The 26,979-nt window shown below is 40.6% G+C and overlaps 1 protein-coding gene across 8 annotated transcripts in view; it reads left to right on the plus strand.

Annotated features, from left to right (window-relative positions):
* Positions 1 to 26,569, plus strand: part of SHROOM2 (shroom family member 2) — a 132,376-nt gene extending 105,807 nt beyond the window's left edge. For 6 of the 8 annotated variants that reach the window (XM_029998794.2, XM_029998786.2, XM_029998789.2 and 3 more), the window contains 6 exons: positions 7,111 to 7,188; positions 8,114 to 8,872; positions 12,534 to 13,085; positions 13,997 to 14,177; positions 18,942 to 19,214; positions 23,717 to 26,569. In XM_029998794.2, coding sequence (XP_029854654.1) covers positions 7,111 to 7,188; positions 8,114 to 8,872; positions 12,534 to 13,085; positions 13,997 to 14,177; positions 18,942 to 19,214; positions 23,717 to 23,983 — 2,110 coding nt within the window. In that variant the 3' untranslated portion in view covers positions 23,984 to 26,569. The remainder of the gene's footprint in view (positions 1 to 7,110; positions 7,189 to 8,113; positions 8,873 to 12,533; positions 13,086 to 13,996; positions 14,178 to 18,941; positions 19,215 to 23,716) is intronic. The other 2 variants (XM_029998788.2, XM_029998792.2) reach the window with 1 other exon arrangement.
* The last annotated feature ends 410 nt before the right edge of the window (positions 26,570 to 26,979 follow it).

Raw genomic sequence — 26,979 nt, forward strand, 5'->3', positions numbered from 1 at the left:
TCTGCAAGGCTTTCAAACTGGCTGGCACATTTGTAAGGATGCAAAGCTCACATATCCAATGAATATGGGTAAACAGCTGTAAATCCCGGTAAGATTGTCTTGTCTTTAGTGTTAAAGCGTGAGAGAAACAGCTAGAGGTGCACGCCTTAATTACCTTTTTCTGTCAGTTCTGAACAGAAATTTGCAGTATTAATTCATACAGTATTTCTTTTGTTCTCCAGGTCTTTGAGTACAGGCTGTGTCTTCTGTCCCTATCAGCAGAAGCTACAGTAGAAAATTAGGAACGATGCAATGCTTGGTACAGAATTTTATTTTGCTTAGCGTAATCGACTGCTCTGTTCACTGATGGGTTGGGAGAATAGAGGGAAAACGTGAGTTAATTCCAGCTAAGATGCTTTGTGTGCATGTGCTCACACACACGCGCTGTTTTTAGCAGCTTTTGTTTTCACAGTTGGCATCATGTACACTGGAATTAGAAGGCAGTGCCTTTCAAAAATACTTGTTTTCTGGACTGAGGGCTGCAGTGCTGCTGTTGTGGCTCGGGGTGCCAGGCTCGGGGTTCCTCTCGGCTAGGGGTGGTGCGAGAGCTTTTCATCTTGTCGTTTTCCTGGCAAGCCTGTTACTGTGAGTGCAGGCTCGCACGAAGACCTTTTCCACAGCAGCAAGAGATATTAGCTGGGAGTGTAAGAGAATTGGATGTGACTATTGGAAGCAAGCGGTGAGTGCGGCTCTGAGTGAAAAGATGGCTATTGAAATGTGTGCATATGCATGCTAATTAATTTAAATAACTGGTTTAGGATTTTTCTTTTCCTTTAGAGATGAGCTACGTGTTCATTTTGGTGCCTGCCTGAGAAACCCAGGTGACCTAGCTATTATTCACAAAGTGTTTAATTTTATAGCTTCTGTTCTGTTACTGAATTTTTGTTCAGCTGCAAGCAGCTGTTTGCGGTAGTAATAGCAACAAGAAAATAGCAACAGCATATCAGAAAAAAAGTCTAGGTGTAAAAAAAAAAAAAATCAAAGGAGTGGCAACTGGATCGTAGGGGGTGCTTTTTTTAGTAAATTGACAAAACAATCAGTTTTGTTTGAGTTTTTAATGTGACTCTGATTTCCTTGTTAGCAGTGTTGGAAAGTATTGTCTTTTGTCTCTGCAATGGTTGCCATTTGTGTAATATGATGGCTCTTGTTATACTGTTGGGATATTCTGATGATTGAATTTAGTGTGTAAGTACAGAACGCATTAACTGCTTGACTTAAGTGAGCAGAAGTCATTTTAATTCCATGCAGGCAATCCCCTGTGTGCTGGGACAGGCATGCAATAGATAAAGCAAGTAAGAATACAGCCATAAAAATTATCTTTTATCATCGATTTTTGATGTGCAGCAGAATGGAGGAGGGGCTTTTATTTTCTGAAGTAAGGAAAGAAAAACATCCCTCCCTCTGCCCTTTCCCACAAGCTTCTTCCCTTCTGCATAAAGGCTCCTATGCTGTTATAAGAAATTTAATTTTAATCGGATTTGATTTTTACTGTAGGCCTATGCGTTGTGCTGCTACCCATGATTGACTGGCCTACATTTCATCCATCAACATATCTTTGCTTATCTGCTGCAGAATTAGAGTGGGTCTGTTGAATTTATTGCTGATTTTCATGGGGAAAGAGGTAACATTTTTAGAAAAAGAATGAATGTGAGATGAAAACCCATGCAGGTAGGACAGGAGAGAAATTCTGATGGGATCAACGGGCTGGCAAGCAGTGTCTGTTATCATATTTTATTCTGTGATAAAGCCAGGTGATAATGCAAGGGTTGTTAAGCTAGAGTGACATTTTGCTTTATCACATCGGGTGCAACAACTAAGCTGTATTTAGTGTGACTGACTAAACAGATAGCTGCCATCCGGGCACAGATAATGTTAACAGGCATTCAGAGACAGTACTGGAAAACCAAGACTCACATCATGATAAATGGGTTGTAGTGTAACAGTGATGTGCCAGGGGGTATACTTTGGGAACTATCTTGCTGGTTTTCTACCTTCAGTTGTCTTCTGAAGTATATCAGGGCATCTTCTTTTCCTCTTTCTTTCTTCCTCGCTCTTTCTTTCTTCCTCGCTCTTTCTTTCTTTTCTTTCTTTCTCTTTCTTTCTCTTTTTCAAGAGCATTCTCTCATCATTCAGCATTCATTATTCTTTTCATCTTAACACATGCTTTGATTTTAAGACTGCTTCAGTAGTGCTTCTGGGATGCTAGTTGCCATTATCTGTATCTTCAGACCAAGGCAGTGAACAGCTCTACTTTTTTGTAGTGACTTATGTGCTGTGCCTCTTCCTGCAGTGATTGTTATGGTACAGCCATCATGGTGATTAAATGGTCTGTTTACTGGAGGGTCTTTTATTCTACGCATTTGTCTTTAAAGATTTCTAAGTAGTTTTGTAGTCCAAGTTCTTATTTGACATCTTTGGAATATGCTTCATGTGTCACTATATGGTGGATAGTGCATGCTGTACTGACTCAGTAGTGATAGCAGATATAGTGCTCATCAGAAAAATGGACCACTGGTAATACAATTGCCCTTGTATTGGATGTCCAAATTGTGGTGTTCTGGTTCAGTGTCTCTTTGGCATTGCAGTATTAAAGCAAATTTAAGGTTTTCAAAATCTTTGGAGTCCTGGAGCCTCAGAAAGAAAAAGCACGTGGGACTCAGATGAGGATTCAGATACCTTAGAAGTAAGATGTCTGCATGTGAGTGAAGTGCTGACTCAAGTTATAATCCATAGAAATCTTTAGCTTGATTCAGTTGGCTAAACACAGGTGTCTAGTGAGACCTGAGATAGCCCAGCGTATCCCACTTGGCTTCCAGCTGCCATCTCTTGGGGGGACTGATGCCTTTGAATCTTTAAAGTTTCTGAAATGGTAGAAGGCACCTGTGTTTTGGGTAACTAAATCAATCCCCCAGACAGTGAAACCAACATGTGATTTGCTTGTAGAGACTACTTTAGGGTGACCTGAATCTACTGGATTGCTTTGACCATATCAATATGGATTAGACCTCAAACTTTTTCCTAAATTTCAAACAATCTTAGCTTGTGCATCCTGTTCCAACTTTGTAGCATCCTGTTGTGGTCTCAAGCAGAGTTATACTGGGTAGAAGAAACTACTCTTTATTTGCAGGCTGTTGCAGAAGTGCTTTTGGATCCCACTGTGCCAAGTGCCAGGCAAATACACAACGAAAACATAGTTTCAGCACGTAAAGTTCACAGCTGAAAAAGTAGTGTATCAGCAAGGGCTCTGCCTATAAACAGGGTTTTGGCATAAGCAAAGACAGTGTTTCACAATTGCTTTAAGCCACGTAATTATCTGGTTTGAGCCAGGTCAGCTCCTTGATGCAGTTTTGTGTGGGGCTGTACAATTCCTACTGCTAATACAATGGAGAGGCCAAGAAGACAAAATTAGAGAGGACTAAGAAGGAGACTGCCTCTTCTGGCAAATACCTGCATTTAGATCAGTTTAAAGGGACTGCAAAACTGTGGCCTTGATTATGAGGGGGTGGTTGTTACTGTAGGGTGAGGACTTCTATTGAAGAGTCTTACTCAGGTGTGAAGACCTTTTTCCAATGTAGCTTGTAGTGTTTGAGAAGGAATTTAAGCTAAATCAGCAGCAGTCACTCCATTTGCTCTCTTTTGCCAGTAAGTTAGTGCAGGACATGTTGCTTACATAACTATGCTTATGTTTTATGGTGAAACTTTTGCACAGAGGTCAGGTCTTTAACAAATGTTGCATTTTTCAAATGTTGGCTCATGCATTTTTGCAAAGCTTATCTAGTCTGGGATTTTAAAGTTGGAGTGTCTTGTGGCACTGTTTGGCTTGGCCTGAAGCATTCTCAAGAAATTGTAAATCATACAGATAAAAATCAGACACATTGAGCCGATCGAAGTGACTTCCATTTATTGAGATAGGACATTCAATCAGATCATTCTACCTCTCTGTCCAGGTTTAGTGAAATCCTGAGTATAGGGCAAATGAAGGAAGTGGTTTGGGGTTGTTTTTTATGGCAACCAAAAATGTTCTCCTTCTGATAGGCATCTATACATAATGATTCATTTTGGTAATTCCTCATTGACTCCACTGGCAGGCTCCTATTAACGTGTGTGTATGTATATATAGCTCTCCATGGTTTAACTTGCATGTAATAGCTTACATCACTGTTACCTGTTTCTGGTTTGTTAGAATAGCCTGTTGTGTTATTGCTGGGGGCCCTGGGGGTGTCCAGACTGGGGAGGAGACTTGGTTGATTTCCCTGGCTTAGTGTTTACTTAGCCTTTACATTTCAGTCATGAGCATGTACGCCCCAAGCTAATGGAGCCAGAAGGACACTGAGATGTACTTGCCCATCTGGGTAGAAAATACTTCGTGCCGTTATGGAGATACACATTTCCACCCCCACGGTGGTAAGTGGTGTTGGTGTGTTTGCTGGCTGTGGCCGTTATGTGGAATGCGCAAGCCACAGAGCAGAGCTCCTGCCGAGCTCCCCTGGCTGATGAGTGCACAGCCTCTTGTCTCTCCACACAGTCCTCCTCTGGGAGAGCTGAGCCCACTTCTAAATGAGAGCTTCTCGAAAATGGGAAGGACTGGGTTTTGTAATGAAGCAATTCCTTCTTTTTGAGTTAGAAGCATATTTTGGGTTTCTTCCCTGCACCATTTAGATATGAAGGCTCCTATACCTAAACACCAAAAGCAGGTACAGTAGAAAAGGCTAATGTTAGCCTCCTGTACTAGACTCACCCTTACTGAATGGCACTTTGTATCAACAGCCTAAGTCTGTTGATTCCACTTCCTTTGCAGTTCAGGTTAAGTGAGTGGTGTAAGTCGTCTGACAGTCAACGCTGTAACGTCATCACGTGCCAGGGATGGGGAACGTGATGTGAGCTTCCCGATTTGGTTGCATGAGGAAGGCTCTTGCATTTGGATAGTTGTGGCATTGTATCATGGGGATGGGGATGAGGGAGCTTTGGGTTTGAAGATAACTTAGAGTTTAATGTTTTTGATGGCAACTGGTTTGTTATCTAGAATGAAAGTGGTAATTAAGTCAATTGTCGTGTTTTCAGATGACTGTTCTGTCTCTCTCACTTTGTGATGTTTGGTTATAAATTATGAGTTCCTTTCAGTGGTAGGTTATCCTTGTATAATCCTATGTGCTCATTTCTGAAACAGCTGTATCCTGCGCATATCATTAGCACCAACAGATTTAAAGTAGCTTAGTGGACTTCTTCGTATTGATAATAATGTAACACCTTTGCAGGTTCTTGTCACTGTGTTCTCCTGGGGCTTGAAGCTTGCTTTCTTTTCCTCCTTTCTGAACAGTAAGCTCAAATCTCTCCAAAATAATGTGACAAGCATGTTTTGCATGCGGACCCACTCACACTGAATGCAAATTAGCCTCAGTGTCGAATGTAGCCACCTTTCCTCAGACCCATTTTCTGTGGCACTGCAAAATGTTTGATTAATTTTGTGGAAGCTGTATGAAGGCACGTGTGTAATCTCTGAATTTTATCTCCACGTTTGCAAATGTAGCGTCTCTAAATTTCTCTGTGCTGTGGTTCTTTATTTCCTTTTACTCTATTTTGGAAGGTGGCAGGACTACTAAAGCATTTATTGCTTCTGAGCCAGGGTAATATTAAACAAATTTGGTTTTATGCTTTGGATATGTAAACTTGTCAGATAAGTGGTATACTCTGTCCTGTTTGCTTCCACCAGCACACCCACTCCTGATGTGCATGCGAAGTTCAATGTATACTTTGCAAACTGGCTGAGGTAGTGCATGTAATTTATGTCTTTGCGACTTTTTGTGCCATGCCCTTGATTCTTCCATGCACCTAAGTGCAGCTGGTATACTGTCTTATGCTATGGCTTATGTATGTGATGGTGAATAGAGAGGCCTGAAGAATTTTTTGACATGGGTTAACTAGGAGAAAATTACGCTCTGCATGGGTTATTTAGACAATGAAAAACACTGATTTAAACACATTATTTCATACTTAAGGCCTGCAATCTTCATTCAGTAAATATTTCCATTAAAATTAGTGGAACTATTTACAGGCCAGGTGCTTACATTGAACTCACTAGGGAAAACCAGCTGACTCTAGAGATGCTATGTAACCAAATCTGAATAGCGTTGGTCTTTCTGGCCTTACATCATTTTACTTAACAAAACTGTCCTTCGTCTAGTGTTAAAATAGAAGTCAATAAATGCTGCTTTGTAAAACAGAATTGACTCTGAATTTGTCAGATGACTTGACGTTGTCTGAACCAACTGCTCTTGGTTAAAAGCAATATGAAAATATCTGAGTTTAAACAATATTAAGCTCCTCATTCATCTTAAATTGAAAATTTAGCTGTTAAAATTGAATTTTAAAATTTAACACTTCACATGAGAGAGAGAGAGATTATGTATGTGACTGTTAAGGAATTAAATTGTGAAAAAGCCATCTCTCTTGGAAGTACAATGCTATTTTATTACTGACATGTAAAAATCGGTGTGAAGGACAATTATTTAAAATCCCATACATCGGGCAGTTTAATGACAATGTCCAGATTTATTTTAGAACTTTTTTCTATGAGTGCTAAAACATCACAGATCCAAGGACTAAAAAATAATTTTGAATGTAATTTGATTTTACAGGTGTGAAAGTAGAACCCACATCTAATCAGTTGTCTTCCCACAATACTTCATTTTAAAAATTTGTTTTAATTTAATTAAAATAGTAATGCAGTGAGTAATTGCTCCAAATTTTTTCTTCTTGAATTAATAATGGCCTTTAACCTATTATGTATTTTATGTGATTTTATCTCAAATTTCGTTTTCATACTGGTGTTAACCGCCTATAGACTTATTCTCAAAACTGGTACAGTAATGTTAATAACCTGTTTACACTGAAAATTCAAGTTAACCTTACTTTACAAATAGGCTGGGAAAGATGCCTCTTTCAGTCCCCTCGAAAGAAAGCTTGGGCAAGTGCATGTCTACAGGGTTACTACTTCAAAATACAGAGACCAGCACTGTTGGCAGCAGAAATTATATTAGCAGCTCTCTGAAGCCTTTTACTTCTCTGTTGCAGCTTCTTTTCTAAGCTCACAGTGTCTCTTCAGCCTCCTTTAAGCAGAGAGCAAACCTGTCTCCTCTTGGGGCTTCAGAGGTACTTTTCTTTTTTTCTGCCTTCTGTTTCTTTCCCAATTTGTCTTTATCTGGTGAGCACAAATGAGCTACATGTCTTGTGGCAAAGCAAAAGCCTGGAGCTGCAAAAGCCTGTTTGCTGGCTAGAGAAATAGAGAGTGTAAAATTGGAGTAAACCCCAAAATATTTCTGTCTAAGATAAGGCCTTTTTGGCCATTGTTTGTCATTTGTGCTGACACGGCAAAAGAAGTTCAAGTTTAAAATAAGCCTGACTGGAAAATACTATCCTTTCTAAATTTCCTTTTGTGTCTTTTTTTTAGGAGATACTCATTTTCCCTTTCCCAGTTTTTTAGCTTCGGCAAGCATTTTGTTTGCACGCATTTCATATTTTACCAGTTATGCAAAAATTCAACCTCCAGATTCATAATTAAAGTTCATGGTATTCAATTCACATTTAAAATGACACTGAAGTATAAATTTTGCACATGGAGAAGAAACTTGTATTCCACACTTCTTTACTGACTCTGAAGCAAGAAGAGAAATAAATTTTAGTTTTAGGATTCCTCTTCTTGAGACAGTTTTATTTTCTACCAACATTTGCACGTTTGGCTGTGCCACATACATCAGCACTTGAGGTGTGCTGTGCATTTAATTATGCCGTGCACACTGCAGTGCCTTCGGTTACCCGAAGGTTGTGTCTTTTCCTGCGGTGCTCCATGCCCTAATTTAGCCTGACATTATGCTTTGACTCATCACGTTAGATTAGGTACACTGTGTATGCCCATACATCAGAGGATGTTCTTGTGACGTACAGTTACCATAGATTGGAGGAGTTGGTGTTAAATGTTGGATGTGATCTCAGCGTTCAAGCTTCCCGCATCGGTGCGGTGGCCTCATGCCAAAGGAAGTAAATCAGCAGTGCGCTAACGATGTGTTCTTCTCTCTAGGCAAGCTGACACAGGGGCCCTGAGGGAAAACCCACAGGAGAAGAGGGATCAGCTGGACCAGAATTTAGGCCACAAGTGGAAGGCATCTGTCAGACCTTTGCATGCGCGAGAGCCTACAGTTCTGCCTCACGAGAGGCGGGGGAGGTCTGGGACATTGCCTAGTGATTACCGATACACTCAGGAAAACGTGAACGAGAAGAGCAAGGATCATAGCCTGCCTCATCTGCCCTGCTCTGAGCCACAGACCTTGAACGAGAACCACTCCTGTCTGTCCCGGGGCAAAGGAGAAGAAAACCATAGGGTAGAGCCGGCGCTGCTGAACAAGAAGCGTGGACCTGCTCCTCAGAGGCCACCGCCGCCTAAAAGAGATAAATACAGGCGACCGGACAATTCTGTGCCATCGCTTGGCACCTCTTCTGAATCTCTGCTGGTAGCGCCCAACCGGCCCTTTCCGTCCTCGTCCCCCAGCTCTGCCGAAGTATTTGCCAGTCACTCCTCTCTCTGTCAGAGTCCTGCAGCTTTCAATGGAAAATTGAAGAGTGCTAATCCACAGCAGCTCCAGCAAGCATCATCCACGGAGAATGTTTGTCAGCACTTAGAAGAAAAAACGCACCTTAGGTCTGAGTCTGTATTATCTTCCAAGTATCGGTATCTTCAAAAACCTGGCATGGAGACATCAAGGTCCCCTTCTCCTCAGTTTGCACCACAGAAGCTCACTGATAAACCTCCTGTGTCCGTACAGGATGAAAACCCAGCCAGGTACTAGATGTAACTCCTTTACTATTTTATTAACACTTTTTGCCTAGTTAGACCTTATTAATTGTTGACTGTTCATTTTCTTTACTAAAAGCACATCCTTTGCGTTCATTAAGCGTGAACCATTACAGCATGTCCTAAAGAGACCTAAGACTTGTGTGAAATTCCAGTCGGTGCCATTAAAGTCCTTCAACTGGTCTGTGGTTTCTTTTAGTTGACTGATGCTGCTCAGGTGTTACAGCTGGTAGTTAGTAGAAAATGAAAGGGATGGAATCAAATGGATTTTCCACTGTAAGCCTGGGTGTCATATATGAATATGAATTGGTGTAGGGACAAAGCAGATGTGGGAAAGGAAGCTGTATCCTTTGTGAGAACATCTGTTTTGAAAGCACACACAGTAAGGTACACTGTCAAATCATGACTGTTTTCATGTTGCTTTTATGATGAAACATGGCACTCCAGGTAGTCTGCGGGAGGGGTCTACAGCAGAGTTTGTGTTGAGATGGGCTGAAGATTCAGCAGGAGAATGTCAGTCCCAGAACTGACAGAATTAACTAACTCAGACAAACAAACTGAAATTAATTGATTGCTCTATCCATCATATGCTGCTAACATCATAAAAGGTTGTTCTCCCACAAGATAACAAACTCTTCCAGGAAGCTCAGGCATCTTAGTTTTCATAAATCCTTCAGCACTATAATTCATGGTTAAAGAATGAAAACAAAACTTCTAAGCTGAATGAATGCAGAGGTTGCTTCTCTTAGCAAAAGTAGTTGGAATAGCTTTTCTCTACTGTAATGTAAATAGTTGAACAGACTCAGTGCTGTTTTCCAGTGTACCTTGTGACATAGAAAACATGAATCACTTTTTTCCCCTAAACATGCCTTGATGTTTTTCCTCTTGTAACTACTGGAGGAAAAAAATGAGATTTCATCCTGCAGTGTTTTTAACATAAAGTAATAATACCATTTACTATGAAAAGTGCAACATGTCATGTGAACCCTAGCATCTATGTGTAAAGGTAGATGACAGTAACGACTTCCTTAATGTATTGCTTTATTAATAGATACTCAGGATGCCTAGAAAGCTAATTGTATTTGTCCTTCCTTTTTACTAAGCTTTAATGTTGAAATGAGCACTGAGGTGTACCTAATTATATGCCTATATCTGAATGATAATACACTTAGCCTGCAAATCTTTTGTTAACATTTAAAATTCTTAAGTCCAGATAGCTCTTGTTTGTGCATAATGTATTGTGCTCAGTTAATAATTACATTACTCAATAAAACAGGTATGGCAAAAAAGGAGAGACATGCGGGCCATACCTCTGAACCTTCTATATGGTATTTATTTCATAGGAGTAAAATACATCAAGTAGTTTTATCTTAATATGCAATTAATTAGATTTGGCTTATTACTTCTATTGGCTCCTTGCATATAAGCTTTTGGACATGCCAGTTTGCATGCTGTGGGCAGCAAATGTTTGATGATGTCAGCATGTGGCTGTTCACTCTTCTTTAAGAAAGGTGCCTTGTTTATCAACAGGGTAAACTGAGTGAGTGTGCAGGGTTTCCTGCAGTGTTCTAGGTAGACCAATGTAGTGTAGGGAAATGGTGGTGGTGTGCAGAGCCCAGCTATTTCCAGAGATGACTGTTTAGCAATAATAAAGATGAAAAGACTGCATCAGTAGATGTGCATCAATAGATGTCCAGTAAACATGCACTCAAGTCAAGGAGTGACTGTGCTCATGGTTGGAGTAAAGCTTCATAATGGCCACAGGCAGAATAGCTGCAAAGCAAAATTTCATGCCACAGTTCCACAAACGGAAAACCTTCAGAAATCAGGAGGATAGTGATTGCAGAAACAGAATTTCTGAAGCACCTGGTGTTGAACTCTCTTTGCTCCGACTGAAATCAGTTGACTTGATGATGCCTTAAGTATCTAAAAAATCTTTTACTAGGCTGAGAGGAATCTACTCGGAGTCTCAAAAGAGATGCCGGGCATTTTAGGTAAAGAATTGCAGTCAGCTTACTTCTTCCATTTGTCCCACACACACTTATGCATGCATCTTGTATTTCCTCCAAATTCAAAAACGTGTTCCTCTTCACAGTCTGGTGGAGTTCAAAAGGCGTGGGCTTTATTTAAAAACAAACAAAAGAAAGGGGCAGTGGCAGGCCTCTGCCCAGCTCTGCTGCAGGCAGGCAGGAGGGCCACATCTGCAGGCAGGGAGCTGGGGCTGAGTGGCTGACATGGGAGCGAGCTCTTCAAAATGGCAGTCACCTTGAACAAAAACACCCTGACCGCATTGGAGTTGGGGGGGGTTCAGCATGGGCTGGAAAACATGCCCTGAAAGTTGGATCAGAATGCTAAAGCGTGTCTGCAAAGCACGTGAGGAAGGTAAACACCTATTGGGAGGCAGCACATTAATTCAGAAGCAAATATACCTTTAAAATATAAGATACAACTTCTGAAAAATATGAAGTCAAACAGATTTAGCTATTCCCTACAAAAGAAAAGTACAGCACAATAAAGTATAAGTTTATTTTTAAGGGAAGCGACACACCCACACTTAGAGGAAAAGAGCCGTAGTATGTCTTGCTCACTTATCTGAAAGGCGGCAAGCTACCCAGCCAGATGAAACCAGATATTTTAGCTAGTAGGCAATGTTCCTTTACTTGCTGTAGAGCTTCCAAACCCACACTATGACAGTAATTTTAAACTTTCTGCAAACTCAAAACCACCAAACTAGACTTCAGTTTCTTAAATGGTTTACATACAGTACAGATGTTTCAGTAATGTTATTTAACATGTTATTGTCCAATTTAAAAATCTAAGTTAGCCTCCTCTTCAAATAGCTTGCCTTAGGTAATGTCCAAGGTGGCCCTTTGTGGTATGCAGGACAGAATTTTTGCTGTAAGCTTCCCTTAAAAGGAGTGTCCAGAATTGTGTGTTATCCTCTTCAGTGGCTGTTGTTTCTTCTTTAAGTAGAAAACTAGGACACTATGGTAGGATCTATTTAATAAACTTCTGTATCTTGTGTGAAATTTTACAAATACAGATTATTTTTTTAAATCATGTAATTAAGTTTTGAATTATTTCCAGGTTTTCCATGTGTGATTATTTGTTATTCTTGTAGCTCAGCAAAGGCCTAGCCTGCAGGATGCTTCCATCTGGTCTGTTGTCTCTTCCCTTGGAAGAGCTGGGAATTGATGTGAGGGCATCACAAACTCCCCAGGCAGCTAAGCCGCCTGTCAGGCCAAAAACTGAGGCCACTGTTGGATGTGTGTAAGGCAGCGAGGTTGAGCTCAAGGCATGTTTTCCTCTGTATGTGTGGCAACAAGGTTCAGCAGCACTGGCTCAAATCCGGGGCCTGGCTGCTGAGATTGTACTCTCATGTTCATGGAAACAAACAGAAGTCCCATAATGTGAGTATTGTGCAAGGCTGATGTCAGGATTACTTACAAATGCAATAATACTATCTAAAATGTGTGGGCAGAAAAGAAAACATGTAGATTTAGGGTTTCAGACACAGTGCAAGGAATATTCCATTACCTAGATCTCTTATCTACCTTTTTTCGTCTTTGGGCTTCCCCTCTGATTTGCAGATAAGAACTGAGATGTAAGGTTCTTCCATTTCTAAAGATGAATTTTTCTTATTTTCCAGAATTGAAAGGGTTATAGACAACAATACTACGGTGAAAATGGTTCCCATCAAGATAGTTCATTCTGAGAGCAGTGCAGAGAAAGAGAGTCGGCAAAGTCTTGTCAGTACTATGGAGCCTCCTGCTTTACCCAGTGGTTTGGAAAAGGACCAGATTAAAACACTCAGCACTTCTGAGCAATCCTATTCACGTTTCTGTGCTTACACCAGGCAAGGTGTAGAGCCAGAGCCAGAAGCCAGAACCAAACCCGCTGACCCTCAACCAGCTCAAGAACCTGGGAGCAACTTGAAGGACAGCAGTGCTGCCACGCCAGCAGTCAGCTATGTAAAGGCCAAAGAGAAGACCTTTGAAGACTGGAAGTCAGAGGAACTAGCTAGAGAGATTGTGGGAAGAGATAAATCTCTGGCAGACATACTAGATCCTAATGTGAAAATAAAAACAACAATGGATCTGATGGTTGGAATATTCCCTAAAGATGAACACCTCCTAGAAGAAGCTCAGCAGCGCAGGAAGCTCCTGCCAAAAGTTCCTTCTCCGAAAATTTCAGAGGAGAAGTGAGTATTACTTTCTGTAGGCCAGTGGCTCCTTGTAAGCTGCTGTCCAAATTGTGCCGGTTTTCCTAGGGTGCTGAAGCTCTTCCTACTGTTGAGGTTTGGGCCTTTTCTGAGACTTTTCCATTAGAATACCAGTCAAGCATAACACTGCTAAGGATACCATTGATGACAGAAAAAATAGTGTTGTACAATATGAAAAGTTTCCTGAGACCCAGTTGAAAACTGTTTGTGTGAGAACTTAAGGAATAATTAACTTCTCCCATTTCACAGTGATTAGATATTTTACCAAGATCATCCGGTTTAGTAACTGGATAGAGAAGGAATAATATTTTAGCCTTTTTTATGTGATGAAAATTTACAAAGACATCTTGAAGTGGGCATGAGGCATTTCCTGGAAGTGAATGAGAACAAAGTAAGAAAAGATATGAATACCATTAAATTCCATCTATGTTGATGTTCTGTGGGTCTTTTGTTTTCTTGATATCAAATTAAGTTGTAGCCTTCTCGAGAAGTTAATGTGTAATTCCATAATAAAAAAGATAAATACTTACATTGTAGTAGCTCACATTTGGCAGTCTGAAAGGATACTCTCTCTGATACTGAGGTCTTTGCACTTCTTAGTATAATGTAACTTTACATTTTGTTTCCAGCTGAGATATCTTAGGTCCATTTCACTCATTGTAATAGTGGAAGGTCTTCTGCACTACTCCAGTTTTAGCTTTTGGTGGGCATGTGCTGAGTTCATAGATATTTTCTTCACAACTAGTATTTATTTATCCTATTTCCATAGGTAATGGCTTGCTTTCTGGCTCACCTGCTTGCTTGGTGAAATGATGGCTCTAAAAGGTTGTCCTTTCTTTTCAGCGATTAGGGTGTCAAGGCAGTTAATGAAAGTTTTGACTTTTTACCAGGAAAGAGGAGCAGAGCGCGCCGTCTGCCATCTCCCTGACAACCAATTCTACTTACTACAGCACATCTGCACCAAAGGCAGAGCTGCTGATTAAAATGAAGGACATGCAGGAGCAGCAGCAGCAGCAGCAGAGCGAGGATGATTCTGAAGATGAGCTGGATCATGACTTGTCAGAAAAGAAGGTAAAAGACGTTTCTAAAAGTGTAGTGGGAGGCTCACGGTTACGTGTATTTCATTAACTGTGAATTTACTAGGTAAACACCCCTAAATAAAAGGCCTTCTAGATGCACAGGATCACTTGGAAAATCAGCCTGGGGTGGGGGGTTTGGGGTGGGGGGTGTCGGGGGGGGGGGGTGTTATGTGTCCAACTGTGAATTTAGGTACTCACATTAAGTGCTTTTTTGCAGCTTGGTGCACATTTTGGAAGGCCCCAAGGGAAGAAGTTTTGGGGAGGTTATTGTCAAATACTGTTTTCCATTTGAGATTCTAGTGTATTTCTCTCACTTGCTATGTACAAAGAAACAGTAGTGCTTATGTATCCCACTGTAACTGGTGGTGGTTTTAGTTGTTCCATTCTTTGGAAATTTAGGGCCAGAGTTTGGGTTTGTCATGAGAGAGAAGGAGGACACACACCTCCTTCTTCTCCTCTTTTTCTTTTTTTTTTTTTTTTTTTTCATTTGTTTTCATGGGCAACAAACCACTTTGCCCTCTATTTCTCCTATCTCCCAAATTAATAACAGTAGGGATGGGAGATAGCTATTCAGCTTGGTGGATTCAGTGGCAGTTACTCATCACAAGGGAGGCAGTCTTCTCCACTCTTGTTTATTCCCATCCTTTGGTGTTTTATTTCTGATCTAAGGTCAACATAATCCCCTAGGTATTAAAATGATGACACAATGTCATTTCTGTGGTTTGAGAAAGTGTTGTCCTATGTTAAAATCATCACGCTCATCTCATTAGTGATTTGGCACAAAATATTTTAATCATAGTTCCCAGTACGGATAAGCTGGAGGAAGTGGTCTGTTCGATCAATTAAAGTGATGTAGTTTAACTCTGTCTACCCAAGCCAGTGGTGTGCAAATCTTTTCTGTTAAAGTCAGCTCTCTGCTTCATAATCAACTGCCAGGATGCATTTGGTAATCCAGTCCCAAAGAAATGTCTTTTAATTAAATATTAGGAATATATTTAGTTGCCAAGAATGAGAGATTCCATAGGAGATTCCCACCTCTGGTTCAGTGCAGGAGTGGATGCCACTGCATTTGAGGGGGCTGTAGTGTTTTCTGTTACCACTCTGGTTATTTCAATCTCCCTCAGCCTTCCCTCCCTTCCTCTGCTCCCCCTGCATCACACAGTTCCATACGGCGTGCACTGCTGGGGGCACGGTGTGGTTGCAGCAGGAGAGCTGCCCTTACCCTCTTGCCAGACAGCTGCTGAATCCAACAGCTGTACTACTTAGGCAAATTAAGGATTTCACTGCATTTTGAATAATTTGGTTTTATCTGATGCCACACATAACAGTCACGTTCATCATTTTTGCTAGAATTAGTCTCCTCCTCATTAATTATGGAGTGTATATATGGGGAGGGGGGCGTGTTAAACTTAAGCCTTTCTTGTTTGCCCAACAGACTAAATACTAAAACTTTTGTAAGCAGAAGTGCCGTTTATTTGTGTTGGTGTCTGTTAACAGGAAAATTATGTTCACCCTTTACATACTCCTCCCTCCATCCCCCCAGCTCCAGTATACACCGCTAATCATATGAGATAGGAAGTATTTAATGAAGAGCTTTTAGCAAGCTCCCCCATCTTCTTCTCTGAATATACATATTGTTGTAGCCACGCACACATTGCTGCTTGCTTCTCTTCCTGCTCCTCCACATGTGGTAAGATGTGAGCATTCAGTTCAGTGGGCTTTCATCTTGGATCTTGTCAGAAAACGTATAAAACTCGTGGTAAGTGGGTCAAGGCATCTTTATAAAACAGCCAGGATATATAACTTGGCCCAGTTTCACATATTTGGCAACAGTTTAACAAGGGATCATTAAGGACCTGAACACTTTAATAGCACACTTTACGACTTCAGTTATTTTAGAGGAGGCATACGCCCAGAACCTGTTCCTTGATTCCTAGAAATCGGTCAGTTCTGTTATAAGATATCTTAATTGCAGTCCACTGTGGAATGATTGTAATATTTGTCATTCTCTGCAAACCAGAAATGTGTGGTGCTTTTTTCTTTTCTTTTGAAATAAGTATAGGAATTTCATATAGATTCGTTAATTTGGGGTGGCGGGGACGCGGGGGATGATGACACAACTATCCCTGTATCCCCAGCTAGCAGGAATGGAATGTGTGTGTCTCATGTACTGAGTTTAATGTAGGTTTACCACAATTATAAAATATCAAACAGAAGTTGAAGATGCTACAAGAGTGTTTTTTATAGTAAGGAAAATCCATGTGTGGCTGAGTAGGAAGTGTCCCTTTTGCCTTTAGGAAAGTTTCAGCAACTCCTGAAGAGTGTAAAAGTAATTGAAGAGTACCAAGTTTATTCTGCTTTTAGGCCTGAACTTCATGTGAAATGGGGTGGTGAGCTGAGAAGCAGAGTAATTTACGTGAAGTATGCCAAGCAGTGAACCACCTGAGCAGCACTCTGCTGAGCTACTTTCTGTGTTGCTAGTCAGATCAGCAAGAATTACTGGAAAAAGATGAGGTTTTATTGTTTTCTTGTTTGCTGGTACAGAATTCACAGCTATAAATTATTCATCTGCCAGTTTCAAGATGTAGATTGGAGCTTTTCTGGCTCAGTAGATATTGAACGTAATACAGGTTTTCTGCTGGTTAGCAAAAGCTTGTAGTGAGCTCAGTTGTTGCACTCAAAGGCTGCTTCATCTGGGTAGGAAGCAATCAGTGATCGTAATCCAATTCTTAATAGATATGACAGTCTTAAAGAGAGGCAAGTACCTATGGCCTTCTCACCTGCAAAAGCAGTCCTTTAGAGGCTAGCTTCAGCTGCTTGGGAACATGTAAATAGGATGCTACTGGGAAAATGGCTTTTTTGGGGGGCTTTTTTTTTTTTTTTTAAAGAAAGAAACTTGGAGAGGGCTGATCTGGATCGTCAGACCAGATTGGTAAATGTTGAGCACACATACGGCTTTTTTTCATTAGAGAAAGTTGCAGCACAGCTGCAGGAGTGGAAAACTCGAGATAGTAACATAGAGCACAACAGTATCCTGTTGTGTTTTGGATGGTAAAACAGCAGCATTGTGCATGTCATCTGAGGGAAATGAGTATGTAGCACTGTGACCTACATAATCCAAATCAAACTGCATTTGCATTGAGAGAAGAGGGGGGAAAAAAAATCAAATCCTGCAGATTAATCAGTCAGTAAAGCAGGCATCTGTAGAACTGCTTACTACCTTAATCTTTTGGGCACCCAGACTAACAGATAACCCAAATCCAGATTAACCTGGCCTGAGTATATTAAATCAAAAAGGAGAAAACCAGCCCAGATAGTCCATGTGTTGAATTTCTACTTTCAAAAAGGCTGTTAAATTTTCAGGGTGTAGTTGCTTTCTGTTAAGATGGCAGGCTTTTTTTTTTTTTTTTTTAATTGTTTCCAAAATAAATTGGCAATGACTGTTCAGTGGCATCTGAGAGTGGTAGCTGCTATCAGTATGTTTCTCAGTAATCATGAAGGCTTGTAATCAGATTTGCATTTAGAAAGCAGAGTTCCTAAAGAATGTCATGAGTAATTTTTTTCAAAAAAAAATTGAAGGAGTACTGGGAAATAATGACTATTTTAAAGGATGTAATTTTCATTTAGAAATTGCACTAAGAGGTGTATGTTTAGAGAATGCTTTGGGAATTTTTCTTTCCTGAAATCAGCTGAATACTAAATAGGCATCTACATTTAAATGAATGAGGCATTTTTAGGGTGTGATTCATCTCATGATAGGGTAGATGACTAGCTGAACTGACTTCCACCCCTTGTGACAACTGAAAGCTAATGGGCACATAAGAAAAAAGACCTCTTGCCCAAATGCAGGGAGGTAGCTGGGCAGCACAGATGGAACACAGGTCACTGAGGGATGAGATCTGGATTCTTGGTCTGGCTCTGCTGGTGATGCACCTGACATGCTTTTCCTAAGCCTGGGTATGTGCATCCCAGGCAGTGGGGGAATATGCTAGAGAAACCCCAAAAAACTGCAGATGAGGTGGTATATTCACCAGGCATAGGACAGTGACAGCCAAAGATACTTGTTTGGTCCTTCGGCAGAGACGCTTTGCACAGCTTCACACAGGGCTGCTTTATACGATACAGAAGTAGATTTTGTTCCCTGTTCTGTGCCACAGGGACTGTGACTTCCCTACAGAAATGTTGCAAGGCAGTATTAACGCTAAGATTTTCTGAGAGTGGAAGGACTGCTATTGGAGGGATGCTAATATTATGCAGAAAGGAAGAAAAAGCTAGACAGTGCCCTGGTTTTAACTGCGTCATGTGGAAAATACAGGATTGTTTTCCCAGTGCTGTTTATCTTCCTAAGTGTAGCTCTTCAGAAAGGTATTACGGACCTGCTATTTAGAGAGAAAAGGATGCGCTGTGCTTTATGCTGTTCCATAGCAGGCTTTGAAGCTGTTCAAAGAAGAAGCAGGAATGCTTGCTGGGGCGGGGGGGGGAGCGGGGGGAAGTCCTTCATCTTTTGCTATAAAGGTCAATTGCTTTAACACAGGTCTCAAGCTGAGCGTCATAGACCTACATCCTGAACCTTTGAATCCAGATGTGTAGACCTTAGACATATACTTAGACATACATTTATTTGTAATGCACTCATTGTCAAAGCCACATGGGAGTTTCAGCGTATTAAAATGCTAGATTTCTGACATGACTTTCAGAAATGGGGAGGAAATATGCAGTAGTGCTAATAAATTCTCATCCCCTTTATTTTCCACAGCAAGAACTTATTGACAGCATTAGTAGGAAGCTGCAGGTGCTGAGGGAAGCACGGGAGACACTTCTGGAAGACATCCAAGCAAACAATATACTGGGGGAGGAGGTAGAGGCCATTGTGAAAGAAGTCTGCAAACCAAATGAGTTCGACAAATTCAAGATGTTTATCGGCGACCTTGACAAAGTGGTCAACCTCCTGCTGTCGCTATCAGGTCGTCTGGCCAGGGTGGAAAATGCCCTTAATAACCTGGATGAAAATACCTCTCCAGAAGAACGGGTGAGAAAGGCCAATAATAATATCACTACATCTAGTGAACCTGGTGTGGGGGTTTTTGCTTGGTTTTGTTTATCTAAATTGCAGAGCTCAAGAGGAGGGATAGTGAATGGATAAATCTCATAAGGCCATTTTCTTTAGATTTCTTAAAACTTTTCTCTTTGCCTTGCTTTTAAGTGGTGGTTTAGGGTGCAACATACTGGAAAACAGACTTCTTAGCAAAAGTTGAAAGAAAGAGGGGGAACTACTGATAAGAGCATAAAAAGGAGGCAAACAAAAATATTCTAACAATTCAAGATGGGGAAAGGAGTGTCACTTTGAGCTGTAATGCAGAAAGCTTACTGACTTCTTTATACTCAACCAGGATCTTGATAAAAATCTAGAAGGTTATTACAAGGAAAATGTTTCTCATCTACTACAGCTTCCCCCACAATGCCAAGGAAGAAACAAAAGCAAGAAATTACAGCACAAGTCTTAAAAAAAAAAAAAAAAGGGGGGGGGGGGGCAGGAGGGGAGGCATTGCAAAAAGAATTTTTCAATAGAAAACATGTTTTACCCAAGCAGAATAGCCCAGTAGTGTTGCGGAGGAATCCCAGCAGATAGCGTTCAAGGCGCTCTTACCTGTTGGATCCCACCTCTGCTGGGAACACTTTGTTTAGCTCCAAATCCCATCAGGCCTTAGCTGGGAAGGAGATACCTAGCGATACAGATACGCACCAAAGGAGAGGTGTAGACATGCGTGAAACTTAAAGGCTAAAATAAAAAAAAGGGGGGGGGGGGGGGATATGTGTCAAGTGAGTTTAGCTTCTACAGTTAAATGAATGTGAAGTGGGATTTTTGGCTTGTAGCTGTGGACTGAAATGCCAGCAGTCCACCTAAGTGTTGTAACAGAATTTTTTCCACAGGCTGTTGATTCATGTTATGTTTCTTCAGCATGTTCTGTTGTTTCACCGATAAGAACCAGTAAGTGCTGGGACTAGTCTGAAGCTGTGTTTTTGCTGTTTGGCCCCAGCTGCTGCCAAACATAGTTGTTTAATGGCTGTCCAGACCCCTTTCTGACTGAGGCAAAGGGAAGTTATTTGACAGCTTATTAGAGGGCAGATCAAAGCTTCTGAAACTTAAGGAAATTTAATCCTTCTTTAGACTTCTTTTTTCTGAATGTGGTTGCAGTTGCCTAATGGGCTCAAAGATGGGAGTGTGAGCTGAGAAGGAGCTACCAGATGATATGATCATTTAAGAAACACAGTTTGAGAGCTGTGATAAAAATAGCTTATTGGCTAGGTGTGGAAAAGGAAGAAAGGGAGTAGGTGGTGTAGTAAGGGCAGTCAGAAATTGTGTGTTCTGCTGTCAAATTTAGACTGACAGAAATCCAAATCCCTAATGTATTTTAATCCCCATTCATCTTCTCATGCACTGACACGAAAGTCTTGGCCAGTCTTGGATAGTAACATCAGAAATACATCTAAAAGTGTTGGTCAGAGATGCTTGTCAGATGGATCAAGTCCCCCAGTAGTTTGACTATAAATACAACGCATGTAGGGTTACGTGTGCATTTCTTTGAATTCAGACTGGTGCATGTGGCGCTTTTGGTTCTCCTTCGGTATTTTGTACGTCATGTGATGATATTTGGTGTACTACTAATGTACCATATAAACAAAAGAGGGGAGATTACTTCCATCCCTGGGGAATCATAGGCCTAGTGATCACTGATTTTTTTGTTTGTTTGTTTGAAGCTGATGTTGCCTAATAAGCATTACTGTGATAGTTTTCCACTTTCTAGGAAGCACCAGCAGCTCAGCAGACTTTCTAAATAAACAGTCTGTCAGTAGGCAAATAATCACTGCTGGATTTATATTCTGACTATTAGATGCTGTGTCATAGGTCTCTTTTGCCACAAGGAACAGTATCAGGTATTTCAACTTTAGCTTCTGAAAGAGGCTTCATTTGAAATAGCTACCAGCTCCCTTCCTTCCACACAGTGAGACCAGTGTCTTCTCATTACTTTCCTTATCAGTCAAAGCCAGAGCGTGTTGAGAGCCCTAAAGCGCTGAACCAGCAGTCCACAGATGTGATCAGGTGCCTAGACCCACAAGACCTGTTATTGTAAGACTAGAGACAAGTGCCAGGGATAGTAGTTTAGGAACTGGATGCTGGGAAGTCAAATACATGGAGGGAGTTCCTCTTCGTATGGCTGTGGTTGAAAATAGTGAACAATTCTTGAGAAAGACTCTCAGTAGAAAGAGCCAAAGATTGTTCCATCAGAGGAGCTTCAGATGGCCTGTGTTTGTCTGGAGCTTCAGAGCAATGCTAACTGCAGAAAACCCTTCTGCACTCTCCTTGGCTTTGGTTGGTTGAAGACGGTCAGATGAAACCATCTGACATCATTTACACCTTTAGGCCTGGTGAGCCATTTACCCATTGCTCAAAGAACCTCCTCAAGTATGGTGTCTTGAGCCTGCTACACTGTGTTTCACTTTGTCCTTCAAAACAGGCTTTCTGGTGTCAGTCATCTTTGACAGAGGTAAAAGCAAATTAAAGAGGTATCTCATTTGCCTTCTTCCTTTCTGCATCCCATTTCTCTTAGGTATTCCCTAAACCTCCACAAAGGCAGAGGTACTAAGGTGTCATGCAAAGTTCATAACGAAAGTAGTGTTTACTTTCCTTAAACTGTCAGGTTACTCATGTTCAACTTAAAGTCATGCCATAGGCTTGGTAAGAAGAAACCATACAGCTTAAATCTCAGGAGTTGTTATGAAGGACTAAACATTTGATTTTTCTTGTGTCTGTTGACAGTGATAGCAAATGGCTTGAAAAACAGAGCTATTTCATCCCAAGGTTAGGCAGGTAACTACAACTGAGCTACCAGCTGGTTGATACATGCCCTCTTGTGTTCATCAAATTCTGTCTAATTCTTCTGCTGCTGCTCAGTGTACACACAAGCTGCAAGGCTGCCCTGGGGAGCGGTCTAGCCACGCTCCCGAGTTTGGGCTTGGCTGTCAGTTCCCTTGGTGAATTTAGGAGAACAGTACTTCCATCTCTTTGCAGCAGATAGTTCTGCTTGCAACTTGCAGTGGGATGTTTTTTCCCTGGCTTAAGCTCAAAGGAAGATTAAACTGTGGTTTTTCTAATAATGTGTGATTTCTGTGACTTGTCTTCCATAGCTGTCTTGAACCCTGAGTTAATCTAGGCTGTGTATTTTAAGTACATTGAGAGCACAAGTCTGAAGGCGTTTTACCCTCTGAGCTTTGTGCTGTCTATAGAGAAAGAGGCAGCACAGGATATGTGTGCAACTCTGACAGATAAGTCATCAAGTTAAAGCTTGCTGGTCTGTATCCCCCTTTGTCTCATACTTCCATCTTGAAAAGACTCTATTTTGTAGTCTACAAAAACACTTTTCTGTAAATCCTTCAGGCTTATTATAGCATGTGTGATTTAACATAGAGTCCAGATGAGAAAAATGGACACATTTATTTGAACAGACTGTGGTTTATTTGAAGACATAGGTTCTCAAAATTCATCTCTGAAGCAAAGCTAAAAGTTATGGAGTGGTACCTCTTAGGGGCACTTTTTAATTAAGTTCAGAAGTCTGTACAGGAATTCTTGACGTCAGAGTAGGCCAGCCATACTCTGTTGCTGGAAAAAGGCGATCACTTCTAGGCAGACATCTGAAATAGGTCAGATTAATAATGCTCCTGTTTCTTTCCATATACTGCTAAAGGAGTGTAGCTGAGTGATTCAGGTGTGGCTGTCTACTGTGTAGACAGGTGAAGTTGGATGAGATACCTATGTGTGAATGGGATGTAGCTCCTGCCTTCTTTCTTTGTGTGTTTCTCCAGTCAGCGTCCCTTTTTCCTATTTTGTCTCTCGTGACGGCACAAAGCAGAAAGTTTACAGCCCTTTTGGGAAGATAATACTTTTTTTTTTTACTTTTTCTTCCCTCCTGTTGTCTTGCCCCAGCTCTCACTCTTGCTCATGTCTTAAGACCACACGACTTCACATCTTATGGAGAAGCCATGTGGATTGCAGCAGAACTGCAAAATACCCAGTGTCAGGAGCTGTGTAAGAACAAATTGCTGCGTTAATTAGTCTCTTTCTGGGTTCTCTAACCACAGCTGTTTCAGTGTGGAAGTTTGGTGCTGTGTATTGAAGATGTAAGACATTGCTGAGTGAAGTCTTAATTTGTAGGACTTGGATGTTTCTCAAAGGCAACTGTATTTTATGTAACTATTTTGAACGATTAGATAGTAAAGTAGTCTTTGAAGTTCTTGCTCTTGAGGCCAATAGAAATTCATGGTGCATCTTTCATTGATTCACTACATTTTTTCCCTGTTTGTTAATGCATTTTATTAGAATAAACTTTAAAGAGCAATCTTACTCCCCCTCTCTAAATATGCAGGAAGATCTTTGTCTTTGCAGATAAAACAGACTTGAGACTTAAACACTGAAGGTGTTGTCCCAACCTGGTGAACCCAGTGAATTTTTAACTGTTTTTCTTTTCTCCTAAGCGGACGTTGGTAGAGAAGCAGAAGCTGCTGACCCAGCAACATGAAGATGCAAAAGAACTGAAGGAAAACCTGGATCGTCGAGAGCGTATTGTCTTTGACATTTTGGCGAGCTACTTGAGTGAGGAGAACTTAGCAGACTATGAGCACTTTGTAAAAATGAAGTCAGCCCTCATCATTGAGCAGCGAGAGCTTGAGGACAAGATCAAGCTGGGGGAAGAGCAACTGAAGTGTCTGACCGATAGCCTCCAACCTGAACGGCTCAAATAAGAGGGCTGAGTTTGACCAAGGATGTGAAAAATGGGAAAGATGGAAGGGATGGGGGAGTTTCCAAGTACACAAATGAGTATCTTGGCTTGTCTCAGTGTCCAGTAGAGAAACAAGTGCACAAGAGAAAAATAGCTCTCACAACAGCAATAATGCTCTCTTTCTTTTTTTTGGGATGATGTATTTAATTTTTTAGAACACATTTTTATTGCTGGACTCTTCAGCTGTTTCTCATTGCTTAACTTACAGAAAGCTCCACAGAAAAGGATAGACTCTTAACCTTTCTGCTCAGTAAGTTCAAAGTCTGTTGCAGTTGTGCATGCAAACAACAATGTTTTTTAGAATAGGTTGTATTCTTTCTTTATGTTCAGATGCTGTACAGACTGCTGGGAAACCCAACAGCGATTTATGAATGCACACAAATTTAGAAGCTCTAAATTTAGTGACTTTTTTTTTTTTAAAGACACATTAAATAGGGGAAGCGTGCATCTTATAGCTAATATATTCAGATTGCTGAAATGTAGTGTCACTCTGATCCTGTGGCATCAGACACTTTTTTGTGATATTGTATATAGGATGGCACTTTCCCCTTGCAGAAAATAACTTTAAAATCCGTCTCAGTTAAACACTTTTTAAACCAACTTGCAAATCACCTAATGGCTACCTTGCTGAAGATTTTTTTAAAAATTATTTTGCAAGACATATTTGTACACCCTCTTACTGCAATGCAAGTGATTTTCTTTACCAAGTTGTACTTGATTTAAGAAACGGGCTGGAAGTACTGTGCTGATTTTGTTCAAAACATTTCTCATCTAAATTATTTAGAAGGCTCATTTTCTCTTTCTTGTGCTTTTTTATGCATGTTCTTATTCTTCTTCCCCCACACCCTCTACACTTTATGAAAATAAATGTAGGCTAAGGACAGTGCTTCTATTTTTCTTCTGATTGCTCAACATTGTGATGGTTTTATGTAGACAGTTAAGTTATACTGAAGTTGACCTACATAATGCTGTTCGTTCTTTCCGCCTTTTCATACTACCAAATGCAATATAAACACTTCTGCCATGTAAATACTGCGCATTACTCAGAACAATTCTGCTTTGTAACTGTGAACATAAGTGGGTTTTGTTTGTTTGTTTTTTCCATTGCACAATGATAAATGAGAGGATGCTAGTTCACAGTACCAGATTACTGGTTGTGTTCTCGTAATACTGCCATTGACTTGTAACAGATTATTTCCAGTAGCTCTAAAAAGAGATGCTAACTCATGTTTTAGCACGGTAATAGGTTATGCTGACTTGCTCAGATACCTACAGAGAAATTCTGTAGTGTCTAAGCGTCAAGTACTATGTTAAGATAAAGTTTTGCAGGCAAAGGAAAGTCTTAGATGACTTGTGTATATGCCATTTATATTGTAGTAAGGAAAACATTTATCTCTCCGTAGACAAACAGGTTACCCAACAAGAAGCCATTTTCAAGGCTGATGTGAATGCCAGTCTGTAGCTAAGCAGGTTGAAAATACAAGTAGTTAGGTGTTGAAAAAAGAGAGAAGAGAATTCTTCCCACTATTCCTGCAGTGGCAGCATTCACAAAAGGTTTTCTGTCCTTACCTGAATTCTCTCTTTTGCGGGGAGAGAACCAGAGAGGCGCTGATGAGCGAATTCCTTGCGAGTTGGGGAACTGGGGAGCAAAAATCTTCTGGAACCAGTTCCTTTACAGACAGGTGCAAACGTTAAAAGGACTGTTGCCCCCCTTATAGTGCACTACTTTGTATACCTGGACCAAATTTTTAATGACATTATGTTGATGTGTATCAGTTGAGGTCAAATGGAGCTACGGTTTTACAAGACCTACAGCTGACCTTTGTTTCTTCCTCCTAATTCAGAAATGTAGTCTTCTGGCATCTCACGGTTATATGCTGCTATGTTCCTAGGACAAGTGATCCCTTTGTCCTTAAACTTATCCCTTAACCATAACAAACCCCAAACTAAACAATTCCCAAATAAATTATGCTTGTCTTTTAGCTTGGAGAAAAGTGTGCATTGTTTTATCTGTGGCATTTTAAAAATTTTACATATTGTGGTTACTCTGAAATGTGTATGTGAAATGTGAATAATAATATAATTACAATGTGTTTGTATACAGTACTTTGATTTAGATCTTTCTGATAAAAGTAGCAATATTGTGAATGCTATATATATTATACTTTTCACAGAACAGTTGCGTAGACACCATTCTCTCCTTTCCTTTTTCAAAACTGTTGAAAATCTCTCACCCTGGGAACCTGAAGATGGTTGCCTCCCAATGTTATATGTAAATTTGTAAATAGCTATACTGTTGCTTTTTGAAAAAATCTGGTGCTAATGTTTTGCCTTTGGCATCCTGGGGATGGCTGTTTCTTCACCCTATGTTGTTCTCAATTCTATAGATCTCTTTGTATAGTGAAAGATTTCCACTATGTTTCTCCAGCTGTTTGGATCCTGCAGCCCAGAGTGAAAATGTACAGTTTTCCTGCCTGATGCTTAACACTTACCTACTGACAAATGGTATTGCTTGACTTTGAGAAAATAAACTGTATATTTCAACGTAGAGTTAGTTTTTGTGTGCAGTTTTAACTGTCAAAACCTACTGTTTTGCTGTGCAGTGTTAGCCATCTCGTGGTGACCATCAACAGTGCCTATAGTTTTTAAAGGCCAGCCCAGTTATCTTGTGGTCTGAAGTAGCTTGCTGTCTTTTCACACATTATTTAACATGTTGACTAATTGATCATTGTCAGGTTCCCAGTGTAAGTAAGTACCAGAAATGTGTTCTTGTCTATTCAGTATTTTAAGTGTGTGAGTATGAGAGGGCAGGAAGGAAGATGTGTTATGAGGTGGATAAAATAAATCAGTCTCCCACGACTTACAGACTATATACCAGGGAAGGAGTTAAGATTTTTCTACTTGGGCAATTATACTGTTTTGGCTTCATCCCATGTTTAGAATGATACTTCATATGGA

This window comes from Aquila chrysaetos, chromosome 23 (genome assembly GCF_900496995.4).
Source record: "Aquila chrysaetos chrysaetos chromosome 23, bAquChr1.4, whole genome shotgun sequence".
In the NCBI taxonomy this organism is placed as follows: domain Eukaryota; kingdom Metazoa; phylum Chordata; class Aves; order Accipitriformes; family Accipitridae; genus Aquila; species Aquila chrysaetos.